This window comes from Anabas testudineus, chromosome 8 (genome assembly GCF_900324465.2).
Source record: "Anabas testudineus chromosome 8, fAnaTes1.2, whole genome shotgun sequence".
Lineage (NCBI taxonomy): Eukaryota > Metazoa > Chordata > Actinopteri > Anabantiformes > Anabantidae > Anabas > Anabas testudineus.
Window position 1 is genome coordinate 5,003,744 of NC_046617.1, and position 14,457 is coordinate 5,018,200.

Sequence of the window (14,457 nt, forward strand, 5' to 3'; positions counted from 1 at the left end):
GAACTGAAGCATACGGGTTTAAAAGGGAAGTACTCAACTACATCAAAACGGTACCTAAATGCAGCATTAAATAAATTTACTTTGTTACCTTCCACAGTTGTAATGGATAAAGTGCGTCAGCAATCACTCAGACACAGTTGAAGATGACTTCAACTTGAATCCACACATGCATTTTACTGCCTTTTAATACAGTAGTAACATGGCGCTATGCACTATGCATCAAATACAATCAATATGCACAGCCACAGAAAATATGTCACCAAGGTAGCTACAAATTACATGGCATTTGTCAAGAATTACAAATCAGCATCCAGAGTAAGAACAAAGATCATATGAAGCAGAGAAGTTATGCACATTCAATGTTCATGGGGAATATACACAAACTATTAGTTTGCCTTTATCAGCGCTATAAAAGTAAATATACTGTACATGATGGCCCATCTGAAACTGTTGTTCCCCTTTCACTCACTCCTCACTACTCTGAAAAATGTGCCAGTGGTCTGATCGATCTGACAAAGGCAAACTGGAGACTGGAGATTTTGCACTAAATTGGGGGGGAAACTAAAATAAGTCAGATTATTGAGGTCTTCAGGTTAATGTCCTCATTATAAACAAACACCAATATCAGGGAATATAAATGATGTAAAAACAGCAAAGGCTTTACAAAATCATGACAGGCTGTGCAAGTCAGTTAAAAATTGAACAATGACATGATGGCAAGTAGAAACAGCTAATGACATTATTTTCCTCCTTAATGAATGAACGGCGTTTTCCTTATAGTCTGATCCACAGTCTCTTCTCTGGCTTTGACTAATCTGTTCTGCGCGTAAGGTATGTAACACGTACAGTAAGCATGTCTCTCAGTGTTTATGCTACTGAAACAAAGGTCTGAAAATGATGCTGTCCTCATGTAACCATGAGCAGCACTGAGGATTTCCATGGCAGGTTCTCCTGGTCTGTGCCCACTTGTGGCAGTCTGTTAAGAAATAATCTTGAGAGTGAAAAAACAAACAGTTAATGGAAATGTCAAAGTAAACCATTATGCAAATAGTTGAAAAGTAGTTTCTCTCTTATGATCAATTTGTGTTCAATCACTGACATACCATTACTGCTTACATTACAACGATTCGCATTATTATACTTGTGTAAATGCTGATTCAGCGTGTTTCCTTAAACAGCAAAATAATTACAGGGATTAAAAAGAACAAATGATGACAACTAACTGCACAAGCAGCATATTTACCAGTATTTTAGCATACTGTTGCCTGTTTACAACACGCTGAGCATATGCAGTAGGTATAGGACAAGAAATCTGAGTATGCGTATTAAGATAGACTTGGCTGAACCTAATTTTTATTCCATGTTTCATGTTCATGCAGACAAATGGTTCTCATACCTGTTTTGGCTGATGTCTTTCCAGTTGTCTTCTCTGTGTATCCTCGTATAACTTTGCCCCCTTTCACCTGACTCCCCCGCCTTCATTCCCACCCGTCCCACCCCCAGGTCCCCCATTGCCCTCCCAGCGTGCTAACTGTGGGGCTGGGGGGCGATACTAGAGCAGTCAGTTACCAGCAGTCCCACTGTGCTAGCACTGGACACAGTGACAGCTACGCTGGTGGTGCCCACAGGGCCTGCGCTCGTTGGGTCAGGGCTGGGGTCGCCCTGGTTGGCGTGGGTGCCCATGTGACCCTGGAGCTGCGTGGCCGTCTTACATTGCACCCCGCAAAGCTGGCAGAGCAACACCCCGCCGGCACCTGTCCCACCAAAGCCCCCCCGTGCCCCACCGCTCTCTTTCCACTCTTGGCCATGGTGCTTCTGAGCATGGACACGCAGGTAGGTGAGGGTGGTAAAACCTGAAAAACACAAAGACTTCTTAAACAACGCTTTCTGAAAAGTTTTGTCATGTGATGATTATTTTGCATAAATTGTATTTATTTATTGTTTTTCCGACTCATTATAGTAATATATTGTTTGTTACACTGTGATTTCTGTTATTCGTCATAAAGCTGTAGTTTTTGGTGACAGGTAAGGAAGACTGAGAGCTGAACACAACTTTGGTTTGAGTGAGAAGCCTAATAAGACCACAACAGTGGGGCTTGGTGCAACTTTCCCTGAGTGGACGAAATCAGACAAACAGGAAAAAGTAAATGACAAATTTAAAAAATAATATACATTTCTGCACAAATATGAATTTAACTAGTCTTGTGTTGTTGCTCTGTCTTACTGCGGTTGCAGAGGTGGCAGGCATGGTGCTGCGACTGGTTGTGGACCCTCATGTGGTCGGTGATGTAAGCAGCTGACAGCAGCTTCCCACAGATGTGACACGGCACCTTCTCCTCGTGACGGATCAGATGGGCACGGAGACGATCCCGTGTGGCAAACGCTGACGTACACGTCTGTGGAAAGCATCAAGACATAAATGAATACAGTGCATATTGGAAGAATAGCAAAAATAATAACATACAGATGTGGAGTCAAAATTAAAATATCTAGAAATATATGTGTTGAACTAATATTATAACACAAATACAGAAAAAAAACATTCAAAGTATCACATATTGTGATTGAAAAAGTAGTTCATAAAATATCTCTTATATAACCGTATCTAGATATTTTAGACAAAATAGAATATGGCACCCTCAGTATCACATGAACTGATAGTCTTAAAGTAAATTAAACAAACAAATTGTCAGATTTAAAATGGCCTTGCGTTTTTCTCACAGGACGCTCTCTGGTTCATGTTAAAATCTTCTTCTCTTTCAGCTTTTCCCATCAAGGGTCGCCACAGCGAATCATCCTTTTCCACCTCACTCTGTCATGGACATCTTCTACCCTAACACTAGCCAACCTCATGTCCTCTGTTAACACGTCCATATATCTCCTCTTTGGCCGTCCTCTTGTCCTCCTGCCTGGCAGCTCCATCTCCAACATCCTTCTACCAATATACTCACTATCCCTCCTCTGAACATGTCCGAACCATCTCAGTCTGGCCTCTCTGACTTTGTCGCTAACACAGGCAACGTGATGGTTCATGTTAAAATAAACTTTCTAAACATAAATGTAGTCTTTTAAACCCAGGTTGAAACCAAAAGGAGTAATTTAAAGCTGTTCACCATTTCAACAATCAACCTCATAGGACACTCTTGAGTACAAAGAAACACTGTCAGTCACATGTCCCAGAGTGCTATGTTCTGTGCTGTTTAAAATACACCTGCCTCTCCAAAAAAAAAAAAAAAAAGTCACCACCTGACTAAGTACTAAGTACTGAGCAAAGTAAGCAAATAGGTAAGAGCGTCTAATTGAATAATTTCATGCATGGATGATTATATTTCAGCTGGCAAGTACAGAAACTGGGTTAAGAACTGTCCAATGCATGATTAAAGACTGGAAAGATAGTGGGGAACCATCATCTTCGAGGAAGAAATGTGGTTGAAAAAAAAAATCTTGAATGACTGTGATTGGCAATCACTCTTAAAAAACAACTGCAGTCGTAGAACTCACGACTATGTTTAATAATGAAAGTAAGAGCATTTTCACATGCGAAGAGAACTCAAGGGATTGGAACAGCTGTGTCGCCTTAAGAAAACCACTTCCACCTCAGTGAGGCTAATCTGAAAAAAAGGGCTTCAATTTAGTAGACAGCATAAAGATTGGGCTCTGGAGCAATGGAAGCAATGGAAGAAGATTAGGTGGTGTTCCAGAGTGATGGAGCATCAGGGTAAGAAGAGAGGCGGGTGAAGTGATGCACCCATCATGCCTAGCGTTTACCGTACTGCCTGTGGGGGCAGTGCTATATTAAAATATATAGCCAAACATTAGCAGAACTCAGGAAAAGAATAAATGTTGTGACATTGATGAAGCTCATCGCAACGATGCCACGGTGAATCAGAGTTAAAGGCGGTCCAACGAAATATTACAGGTCAAAGGCAGGGTAATATGTGAGGAGGTCGTTACCGTGCACTTGAACGGTCTTTCTGTAGAGTGCACCTGTCGAACGTGACTGTTGAGGTGGTCTGGCCTGAAAAAAAAAAACACACCAAACACAAAAAGAGTCATTACAAATAATAAAATATCTATATACAACACCTACTGGTTCTTCTGAAAATGACTGAGTTTGTTAGCCCCACTGCTATATGGTATATATTTGAAAAACAGAAAGGACTGTAACAGTCCCCCAGCTAATGGATTTATGTAAAGATGTAAAACTGTTTGTGTGAGGCTGCACATTAGAGCCGGTCAACGTTTTTGCGTATCTCAGTCTATACCTGGAGAAGGCTTTGGCGCAGTGAGGGCAGATGTAAGGTTTCTCCACGCCGCCTTGATGTGAGCGCACGTGGTAACTCATCCTGTCTTTCCTCTTGAAGCGCTGCTGGCAGATGGGGCAGGAGTAGGGCTTCTCGTCTGAGTGGGACAGACGGTGGCGGTTGAGGTGATAGACGTCTCTGAAGGCCTTCCCACAGGCCTCACAGGCGTGATTCTTCCTCACCTGGTTAGTGTTGGGATTGGGATTGGGAATGGGATTTGGATTCTGTCAAGCAAAAACAGATATAATTGCTATATATGCTTTGGCCAATTATCCATCTATTTCAATGTGTCTCAGTCAGCTGTGAGAGGAAATGGCCACGGTTAGCTTTATAAGATACATGACCACATAACCGTGAGGCAGAAGCAGCATCAGAGAACTTTAAAATCAAGAGCAAAGAGTAATGTCTGAATCCACACCGATATCATTCTCTGTGGGTGTTAACACATGACATTATTTAAAAGCTATTTGAAATAATAGAACTGTGCAGTTGACCCAAGCCAGACACAACATTGTTTACTGCATCCCACCTCCACGGTCATGTCATCAGGTGGCTGTTACATTCCCCTCAGTCATTCCTGCTCGGACACTTACTATTTCATGTTTGTACTCTTTTATTCTTAATTCTGTGCTTATCTTATACGGACACTTCAGAGTCTAACACTGAAACTCATTCTTTGTGTGCTTAAATACTCGGCTAAAAAAAAACGTATTCTCCTTGTGATTGTGAGAGTGTCTGCGATGTCGTGAGGGGAGGGGGAATTAACAATTTATTGTCATTCCACCCTGACTTATATTATTGAGTTATTTTCCATCCATCTTACTTTTTCTGTATATATTCACTGAGTTTTCTGTATTGATGTTATGTTATTTCTGTGGACATGGAGCAGGGTTTCTGCATGTTGATTTAATTGTTGATTCACACCTTTTTCATACCTGTTCCATACTTGAATATAGAAGTATTATGGAAAACAGCACGGCTGTAACAACCAACCCAAGGTACTTTTTACTACAGTATATCAGGTTTTTCAGTATAAAATATTCCTAATATTGCAGTCCACTCTAAGGTGAAGACTATTTGGTAGAGAACAAAAACCAAATTGAGCCAAAACCGTTGGAGAAAACTGAAAAATAAAATCCTACAACCAGGGTCGACTTCTCACATTCAGCTCCCTCCATACATAATAAACTCAATGACTCTCTTCTCAGTGAACCCACCTGCTCCATGGACCCGACAACAACAACAGCTGCTTGGATGGGTTGAGGCGGCGCAGCCATGGTTACGGTTGCCTGGGCGATGGACACAGAGACTGGCTGGCTCTCCTGGTTCGCGTGCTGACCAGGCTGGGGGAGGGTCTCTGGGGCAGGAGCGGGGCTAGGGAGAGTGAGAGGAGAAGGCTGTGTAGGAAGGGTGAGATGGAGGAGGGACAGAGGGACTGTCTGCTTTTCCACTCGTCCTCCCTTCCCTCCGTCCTCCTTCTCGCGGCTGGCTCGGTCCTTCATCTTGATGCCCGTGTGCACCGACTGGTGCCGCCGCAGGTTGTAGCTGTTCTTGAACTCTTTGTTGCAGGTGGCACAGATGTGGGCCGGCCGGCACGGTTTGATGAGCGGTTTGACTGAAGACACAGCAGAGGGACAAAGTTAAACCTTTGATTTGACTTTTACATTTCAGGTTTAAATGATCGGTATGTTTTGTCGTAAAAGTCATAAAAAGGTAATAGTGGCGTTCAGTATCACTGCTTGAGAGAAAAGAAAAGCGTTTCTGTCTATGGAGGACAAAATGTTTTAAAATTTGGTTACAGGCAACTGTAGAGACATTTCAAAAGAAAGACAAACATTTTATAAGTTTTCTCATTTAATGAATTTTAAAAAAGCTTCCAAATATTATATTAGATATTTTTTAATTCTAACCCTCAAATTCAACTGGAAAAATCTATTTTTGTTTTTTGAAAATACATTTTGTAGTTTTAGGTGCTGGCAATTTTCATTTTATGTCACTTTTACCTCATTATATTTACTTTACAGCTTTAGTTACTGGTTACTTTTTGCAGATGTAGATTTTTTTTTTTTTGTCCTCATTTAAAAACACCTTTTGGATTTGGCTGAACACATATGGACTACACTTGTACATTTATTTCATCAACAGCATTTAATTCAATAATCTTTAAAATACAATGTTTGCATACTTTATAATTGTACTTAGAATTTTGCCGCAATTATGGGTCATGACAGTTGTATAAAAACAAACACTATTGTTTATTAAATAGTGTTGCACAATAAAATATAATGTGTTTACATTAATAACAATTAGCGATACTTTCAGTGATCCAGTCAATTCAAAAATGACAAGAAATAATTCTAAAAAAAAAAAAAAAACATTGCCTGTTTTTATGCATAGTATTGTATTAATATTGCATTAATTCCAGCCTTGTTTCATAGGAAATTGCTACAGTCTGAGCCACCCCCTTACCAGGCAGCGGCTCCTCACTCAGGGCAGCAGTGTCGACAGTGGATGGCGGTGTCACAATGTGCTCTGCTGAAGGACTCTGTGCAGTTCCTGTCAAATCCGGCAGCAGCTCAGACTGAAGAGGTGTCTCAGGCTGGCTCTGTGTCGACGGCGTCTACCAGAGTTAGACAGAAACATACTGCTTAACTACTCCAATAAGCACACACGTTCTCTAGATTGTGACTATTTTCATTGGGGTTTTTTCAAGGCCAACTTGAATTAGTTTAAGTAGGTAGCTATGAACTTTTTTGGCTATTGACAACATCTCATAAAGTTAACATGACAAACATGTTGCCTACGTTCAACTATTTTTATCTGTTGTCAATCTACAGTAAGTCCAATACTGAGTTTTGCCATTTTCTCTAAATCATCTCTGTGTCTGTTGTGTAAACTGGGTTTAACAGGGCTTGTCAGATGATGCCTGCAGCCCCTGGAAACACCGAGGAATGACAGTTGGGAGATATCCTGTTCTGAGGTATCACAATCAATAGTGGAAGAGAAGAGGTTGGTGCTACTTCACACATTTTCAACATGTTTGCTTTTTAAAACACATTGATCCCATAATGATAATTAATCAAAGTGCAGTGGACACCTCGCCCGTGGGAGCATTGGATTATGTTTACATTGAAGACAGTAAAGTTCTGAGCATTCACTGCTTTTCACAGCCTTTTGTCAAACTAAATTTACTTTCCCCAGGTTTTGGACGGAGGCTCAGACAAAACAACACCTTTAAAGAAGTTCCTCTGAGCAAGTTGTGGACATTTCTCCCCATTTACTCTACACAATGAAATGATCATTAGCTGCATCCCTGCTCTGTCAAGTCGAAACATTTTGAGGTCTTTATGACCAAAATTGGCCCCCACCACAACCGCTTCCATCTCTGCGTGTCACTTTCTAGTAACCTGCTTCAATAATAATATTATATAGGAATATGCATCATGTGGCGGCAACATTGGCTAAGTGCTAAACCCAGATTTTGATACCTGGTCAGACACAGTGTTCAGTAGTGGGGAGGCCCTGGTCATGTCAGTTTTAGCTGTCTTCATATTTTAAGTTTCTAGATGATCAAAGGGAACAAATTAACTAAAGCTCCACTGGACAAATCAGAATATTAAACATGGATCAAGTCTCAGTGACCATTTGTGATGGAAGCTCCAACCTGCCAGCTGGAGGAGACCAAAGCAAAGGCCAACTTCACTCTGACCCCTCTGTGACCTCCACCATCCTCTACACCCCCCCCCCCCCCCCCCCCCTCTTTAATGCAAACATGTCAAGCACCCCGCTGTTCTCTCCTCCCCCCAGAAAAAAAGCAAAACCCACAAAGCGGCCCCAGCATCAATGAACACTTACCTGAAAGAGGAAATTACTCCAGGAGGTATCCATCCTGACGGACTGAGAGCTAACCAGGCTGGGGTCTGAAACGGGGAGGGAGGAGGGCAACAGAGCCGAGGAAGAAAAGCTCCAAGTGCTGCTACGACAACAAAGTCTGAGGCCTGTACCTGCCCGGGTAATTAATGGAAATATGAAATGACACCGGACGATACTCAGCGTCAATCAGCTACGACATATTAGTGATTAGACTGCTAGGAGCTGTGAACATCTGTTGGCAATACACAGGCACTGACAATGTTGTTTTGTAAATGCGACAAAATTGTTGGTATGATGCTTGCTTTAATGGTGCATTTTAATACAATTTGCTTATGTCTACTGTAAAAAAATTTTGCGAATCGCATGCAAAATAGACATAGGTTTTATACATAAAATGGATGAGTAATCGAGTCGTGCTAATCATAGTCAGCAGCTGTTGAGGAGTCATTTATTTTGCGGTAGCTCCGAAAAAGGCCGCAGCGCTGGGTCCCAAGCCTCGGCGTTGCGTACAGCTCGTCCCCTAACTAGAGAGCTCCTGGTCGGCCGCGGTCCATGGCTCCGCCTCGGTGTCTCAATCGACAGGATGACATCTTTCTCTTTTTTTCAAACTCTCTCCATCTCTCTCCCACCCTCCCTTTCTGTCTTTCTTCCTTTTCTTTTTTTATCTCTTCTTCACCCCCTCTGTCCCTCTCTGCTTTAAAGGGAAAGTATTTTGTGTATGCACCCTCCTCTCCTTGCGGACCCCGTCTCCTCCTCTCCTCTCGTCCCGTCCCTCTCGCCCCCGCCGCCGCCGCCACTTCTCGATAGGCCGACAAATAATGAAATCCCACATTTACAGAATCATTTCGACCGACAATTCCCCCCCGACTTGGCGTAAAAGAAGGAAATCCAGCGGTGCTTGTAAAAATCAGTCACCTGGACCGTGATTACCGGATAGTCCCCACTCTTAGCTAAAATGGTGTCGGGTTTAGCTAAAACAAGGCTTTATCTCCGAGAATCTTAAAGGTAACGATGCGCGCAAGTGCAACAGCTGGATGTTACCTGGGTGCGCATGACGTCCACACAAGACTCCATTCAAAAATAGTTGAATTTTATGTTCATTTGCTTGTCGACTGAGGTTTATGTGGATAATTAGAAGGATCGGCATTTATTTTTAAACCATTAAAAGCCGCTCAAATTCGGCTTCCGTTCAATACACCAAGATGTATGTTATTAATAAAAATATACACCTTTAATACCAGCCCTCTTCTTTTTAGGGTGGGCAATAGAACATGGAAATGTCATCATTCATTAGGTGGATGCACCATGAAATGCAGATGAAAGACTTTTTTCAGATTGAATTGATTCTTGTAGGGAAACATGATATATATATATATATACATATACATACACATACACATACAATCTGTACAGCCAACACAACCCACTTCATATGTAGGCATGGTACATATGCAGGTACAGTATGTACAGTGACTTAAAAGGGTAGAAGCAGAAATATCTCATTTACAGAACTGCGCAAAACTGATTCTACAAAACGTTCTTGTACCAATAAACACGAATACTGTGTACATGTATTAAAAATATTTCAATTCTTGCACGCACACAGTATTTGTGTATCATACATGATGTTGCTGTTGAGTAATGATTGTAGTGATTACTTGTTTTCTGGCAAAATATTATTACTTTTATTTGGATAGTAAAGAAGCAGAAAAACTAACTGAAGTCTGTGACTGTAAAACACTGACTGGTATTCAAGGCCTTGATTTTTTTGAAATATAAGTTAAACACTTTTTAAGGACAAGCAGAAACCCTGTGAATAAGAGAAACAAAAAGCTTGTTTTCATTGTCTTTATTTAGCATTTACAGTGAATTCAGAGAACTACAATTTACATATATTTTTAAATATAATATTGGACTTGGCTTTTCTGATATACATTTATATTTTGTATAATAATTCATTGTAAGTCATGGGTTCCATGAAAAACAAGCAAATATTTCAATTTCAACACTTTTTACACACATTCTGCATTGAACCATGGCTTTACAGTGTTCGATATAGCAGCACACAAGTTAGTTCAGTGACTTAAAAAAACAAAAAAACAAAAAAACAAAAACAACGCAAACCCACAAACGATAATACTTGGTGCTCTTCATGTGAGGCATAAAAAAACTCTTCCTCTACCACAATCATAGAATATTAGGAAATTACTAACTACTAAAGTACTAACCGATCAACGCCCTTTTACTGCGACAATCACCACTTCACCAGCATGGAGATAATAGCAGGAATATCAGTGAGTAAACACTAAGAATGACAAAAACAGTGGCTAGAAGCTCACAAATGGAATATGTACACAAGCTCTTCCTGCTGAGTGCTGTGTAAAGAGGTCTGTGGTGTTTTTAACAAGAACAAAAGGATGTAATCTGCAAATATGTTGAGGGTAACTTCAGGATTTTTGGTCGAATATTTCAGGGAAAAGAGGAATTAAAGAAGTGTAGACCAAACCAAATCAGATGTTTTCATATCAGATTCATCTGAGATTCATCTCTGATCCAATCATTGAGCATTTAGGCGTGTAATGGGAACACAAGTAGAATGATGTGATGTAAAATTTGGGCGTCACTAACAGGATGCTTGTTCACTTTCTGCAAAGTAGAACATCAGGCTTCACTGAGGCTGCTTTTTCTGAGCTCTGAAACGTATTTCACAAACATACTGTGATATTTTTTTAAACTGCAGTTCTTTTGTCATGATTAGAATTGAAGAAAAAAAAATGCTTCTAAGGCTTTTTAAGACATCAAGGAAAACACAACAAATCAAATTGAATTTGCATTACAAAAAAAGACAACTAAAACTACATAAAAATAAAATCAATAAATAAAAATAAAGAAATCAGACATTTAAACTCTAGATTCACATGTATGTTTGTGCTTATTCTGTCCAAAGTCTATGCTATGCAATGCTATCTATGACTGAGCAAACTGGAGCTAGACGCGTCTGTGACAGTGTGCTGGATAAAAATGGAGAGAATCAGAGCTCAGAAAAATTACCTCACGCAGATGTTCATCTTTCTCTACAGGAGGAAACAATCCACCAGACTGCTGGATTTGAAATTGCAATGTCGCCATTTTTTGTCAATAAATGTTCTTTTCTTTTTCTCTGACGTGGTCCAACAAGCTGAAGTCGTTCCTTTAGTTCAAGTCAACAGTCCACAAAGTCTACCGTTACTCCTTACCAACAAACAATAACAATAATAAATAAAACCATGGTGGACTTGATGCTCGAGTCTCAGCCGACTCGCTCCTGACCTGTTACTGCGTCTTCATGGTCTTCTCTCGCTCGGTGGCATCCAGGGCGGCCATGTTCTGAGAGGCGGTGATGAGGTGCAGGACGCTGATGGCGGACTTCAGCAGGCAGATGGTCCCGCAGAGGCCCTGCAGCCAGTAGAGCCAGGCTACGGCAGGGAGCACAGACACAAAGCAGGTCAACCACACTGTACATTAGCCCATACTCGTAAACCAACAGCTGGGTTGAATGACAAAATCTTATAAAGTTACGTTTTAGAAATATGTATATTATATTGTATACCAATTATTACTTTACACATACAAATATTTGATACAGTAAGCAATCAGAGACAGCGTGAGGGTTTGCACAGTGCTGTGTTTTATCATAGCTCCAATTAGCCACATTCAAAAACTGGCCATCATAGAGAGGTGGTTTTAAAACATGTTTTCAGTGCGTCCACAGAGGCGTTCACAGTGTTGCACTCAGTTGGAACCTGACAACTTAATAGATGCATTACCGTCCAAAATCCTGCAGACTGTGGATGTTAATTGAGGCTCTGCGTGTTAATTACAGTAGGTCATGTGGGGTGGGGGGCATCTTACCAGCGGGTTCCTGGATGTGATAGAGAACGTAGAGCAGGCAAAAGAAGAGCTCGTTCCCAGCACACATCACAAACAGCACCGGCTGCAGGACACAAAAACACACTCAGAGCCACTCTTAAGAATTTTAGACCAGCAGGTGAACAGTAGAATCACAACAGAGTGAGAGAGCGGCAGACACAGCTCCTGACCTTAGATGTGTAGTAGATTCGGAGGATGGGGTTGCCGCTGAGGTCGATGGTTTTGTGACTGGCTGAGCCCTTTACAGTAGAGCTGAGGATGACAAAGACAGAAATGATGAACACACAAGTTGAACAGTACAAAAATGGCTTTTTGCTAAATTACAATAACTGAACCTAACTGATGTGACCAAAGCTATTGGGACCTGTGATGTACAAATAATCTGCAGGTAAATGCAGGGGAAGAAAAAAATGAAAACATGTTCTTGTCACTAGCAGCAGACCATGGAAACAGTAAGTTAATCTAGATGTTTGGATTAATGCCATCCAGGAATATTCAGCCCTGGGGTTAAATGAAGGTAAAAAAGAGGCTTTTTTTAGAGCATATGTACCTGTGCAGATGCAGCCAGTGGCTGGCGATGTCCAGACACATGCTGAGCTGGAAGAGGAACGTGTAGGAGGGGTAGAGCAGAGACAGGTTCACCAGCAGACACATGGTTGCACAGCGGTCTGTCAGCATGTCCAACATGGCTCCAAACTTGGTGGCTAATGGAGAAAACAGAAAATTAGGAACATGTTATCTCTAACTAGACTAGAGACTAAATCCTGTTCAGTATGAGGTCCTGATCAGTATGTTCCTAAGGAATACAGCAGGATGGAGGTGACTGTGACCGTCGTCCTATTTAAGGGAGGGTAATTACTGTGTTCTTAACTGACATAATGGAAAAGTAACATCCCCATCATCCCCAGTGGACGTGACTCTCTTGCAGATACGCACACTGATTAAGGGCCCGTGCAGCGTGGCCGTCAAAAGCATCAAGCAGAGCACTGAGCAGGTAGCAGAAAACTGCTGGCCATGGACAGCAGGGCATCAGGTAGAAGGACAGAAGGGCCAACACCACACGAGCATAACCTGCAGGGACAGAGGACAGATTCATACAAAGAGACAGATACTGGAAGTTAGGTGTTACTAAGTGTTGGTTACTAAATGGTGCCACATTATGATTTCATTCGAAGGATTTTTAACCACTGAATATCACAAATAGCTATATAGAAAAAGAAAAACACATCACGTTTTGATTTTTATTTACTATATTTGGCACTTTTTTGAATGGAGTTTGGACTTGGCGCATCCACTGTACGCTGCTAACGCCAAGCTAGCTGGTTACATGTTAGCAGAGACGGTAAAAAAAAACCAAAAAAAAACTCACCGATCAGATTGGGAACGAAGAGGAAAATGTTTTCCTGTGCCATCTTTGAAGTCTGCGGGCGACTGAGGTGGAAACGTCTTTCTGAATGTATGTAATAACTCGTCTTTGTCGGGGAAACTGTACTGAGAACAGTTGAATTTGGTTGAACGACGACTTCCTCCTCACAGCGACTTCTGGTAAGTGGGAAAATTAAAAGCACCACTTCCGGTGGATTTGTTTTCAGAATAAAAGCTTTTTTGCCCTTCAAATAATTAAGCAACAAAAATAATACATGACACCCATTTACATATATTCTGTACATGCGTATAACTAAAGACAACTTAAAAACAGTAACATATACATATATAAGAACTATATACATGTCTTGTTGTATACATTGTATTTTTGCACAATGCATGCAGCTATCATATGATTCCCTTCTTTCTTACTTCTTACTGACATAAACCTGCAAGACATGCATTATACAAAAATATACAGTGTGCTGTGCAGTAATTATTTCCTGGAGGTCTGGGTTAGTTGATGTTTCAAATATCCTACTTCCTGACACTTAATTTGTTGATACCAGCACAGGGGGAACTGAGGCTGATTTTACAGCAGAGCCTTGGAGATTTATAAAAAAAAAATCCTATTATGTACTACTTTGTCTTTTCTTGATGGAAAGGTACTTCCACAGTGATGATGGAGAGAATGTCTACACATGCTACAACAATAGTCAAGGTGATTTAGACATGAAAGGACCAATCACCGACTTAATTAATTTAAAGCAAATGCTGTAAATAAAAGCTCATGTACGCATTATGTGGAATAGTCTATTTCACAAAAACTATTATTGGATTATAATCACTAATGAATTCATGTGCAAGGCTGAAGCTAGTTTCAGTTACTTTAAAGTTGGTGTCAAATTCTTCCCAGAACTGAATATAGTCGTTCATCTTAAATCCTTCATTTGTTGATTATTACATTACTAATCTGAATCTGCCAAGTAAGGAGTAACTAGTGTTA

General features: G+C 40.9%; 2 protein-coding genes and 2 long non-coding RNA genes across 5 annotated transcripts; 1 reads left to right on the plus strand and 3 right to left on the minus strand.

The window, feature by feature from the left end:
- Window positions 1-154: 154 nt before the first annotated feature.
- LOC113157575 lies at window positions 155-1,500 on the minus strand. The gene is made up of 2 exons (XR_003298502.1): window positions 1,397-1,500; window positions 155-991 (listed from the first exon to the last, which is right to left on the minus strand). It is a non-coding gene; the product is annotated as an uncharacterized LOC113157575 (long non-coding RNA).
- LOC113157554 (myc-associated zinc finger protein) lies at window positions 1,499-9,248 on the minus strand. Of its 2 annotated transcripts, XM_026353126.1 has the most exons (8): window positions 8,567-9,248; window positions 8,160-8,308; window positions 6,774-6,924; window positions 5,522-5,919; window positions 4,266-4,528; window positions 3,955-4,018; window positions 2,225-2,396; window positions 1,499-1,853 (listed from the first exon to the last, which is right to left on the minus strand). In XM_026353126.1, the coding sequence occupies exons 2-8, from the start codon at window positions 8,190-8,192 to the stop codon at window positions 1,528-1,530; spliced, it is 1,407 nt and encodes a 468-aa protein (XP_026208911.1). In that variant the 5' UTR covers window positions 8,193-8,308; window positions 8,567-9,248; the 3' UTR covers window positions 1,499-1,527. The 2 variants fall into 2 exon arrangements, with proteins under 2 accessions (XP_026208911.1, XP_026208902.1); XM_026353117.1 differs by having other exon boundaries at window positions 8,160-9,248.
- Window positions 6,920-7,924, plus strand: LOC113157583. The gene is made up of 3 exons (XR_003298503.1): window positions 6,920-7,037; window positions 7,214-7,313; window positions 7,506-7,924. It is a non-coding gene; the product is annotated as an uncharacterized LOC113157583 (long non-coding RNA).
- An 800-nt stretch (window positions 9,249-10,048) lies between the features above and the next one.
- On the minus strand, window positions 10,049-13,633 carry cdipt (CDP-diacylglycerol--inositol 3-phosphatidyltransferase (phosphatidylinositol synthase)). The gene is made up of 6 exons (XM_026353140.1): window positions 13,456-13,633; window positions 13,023-13,157; window positions 12,637-12,790; window positions 12,257-12,338; window positions 12,069-12,150; window positions 10,049-11,632 (listed from the first exon to the last, which is right to left on the minus strand). Exons 1-6 carry the CDS (start codon window positions 13,496-13,498, stop codon window positions 11,490-11,492), a joined length of 639 nt encoding a protein of 212 aa, XP_026208925.1. The 5' UTR covers window positions 13,499-13,633; the 3' UTR covers window positions 10,049-11,489.
- Between the last annotated feature and the right edge of the window lie 824 nt (window positions 13,634-14,457).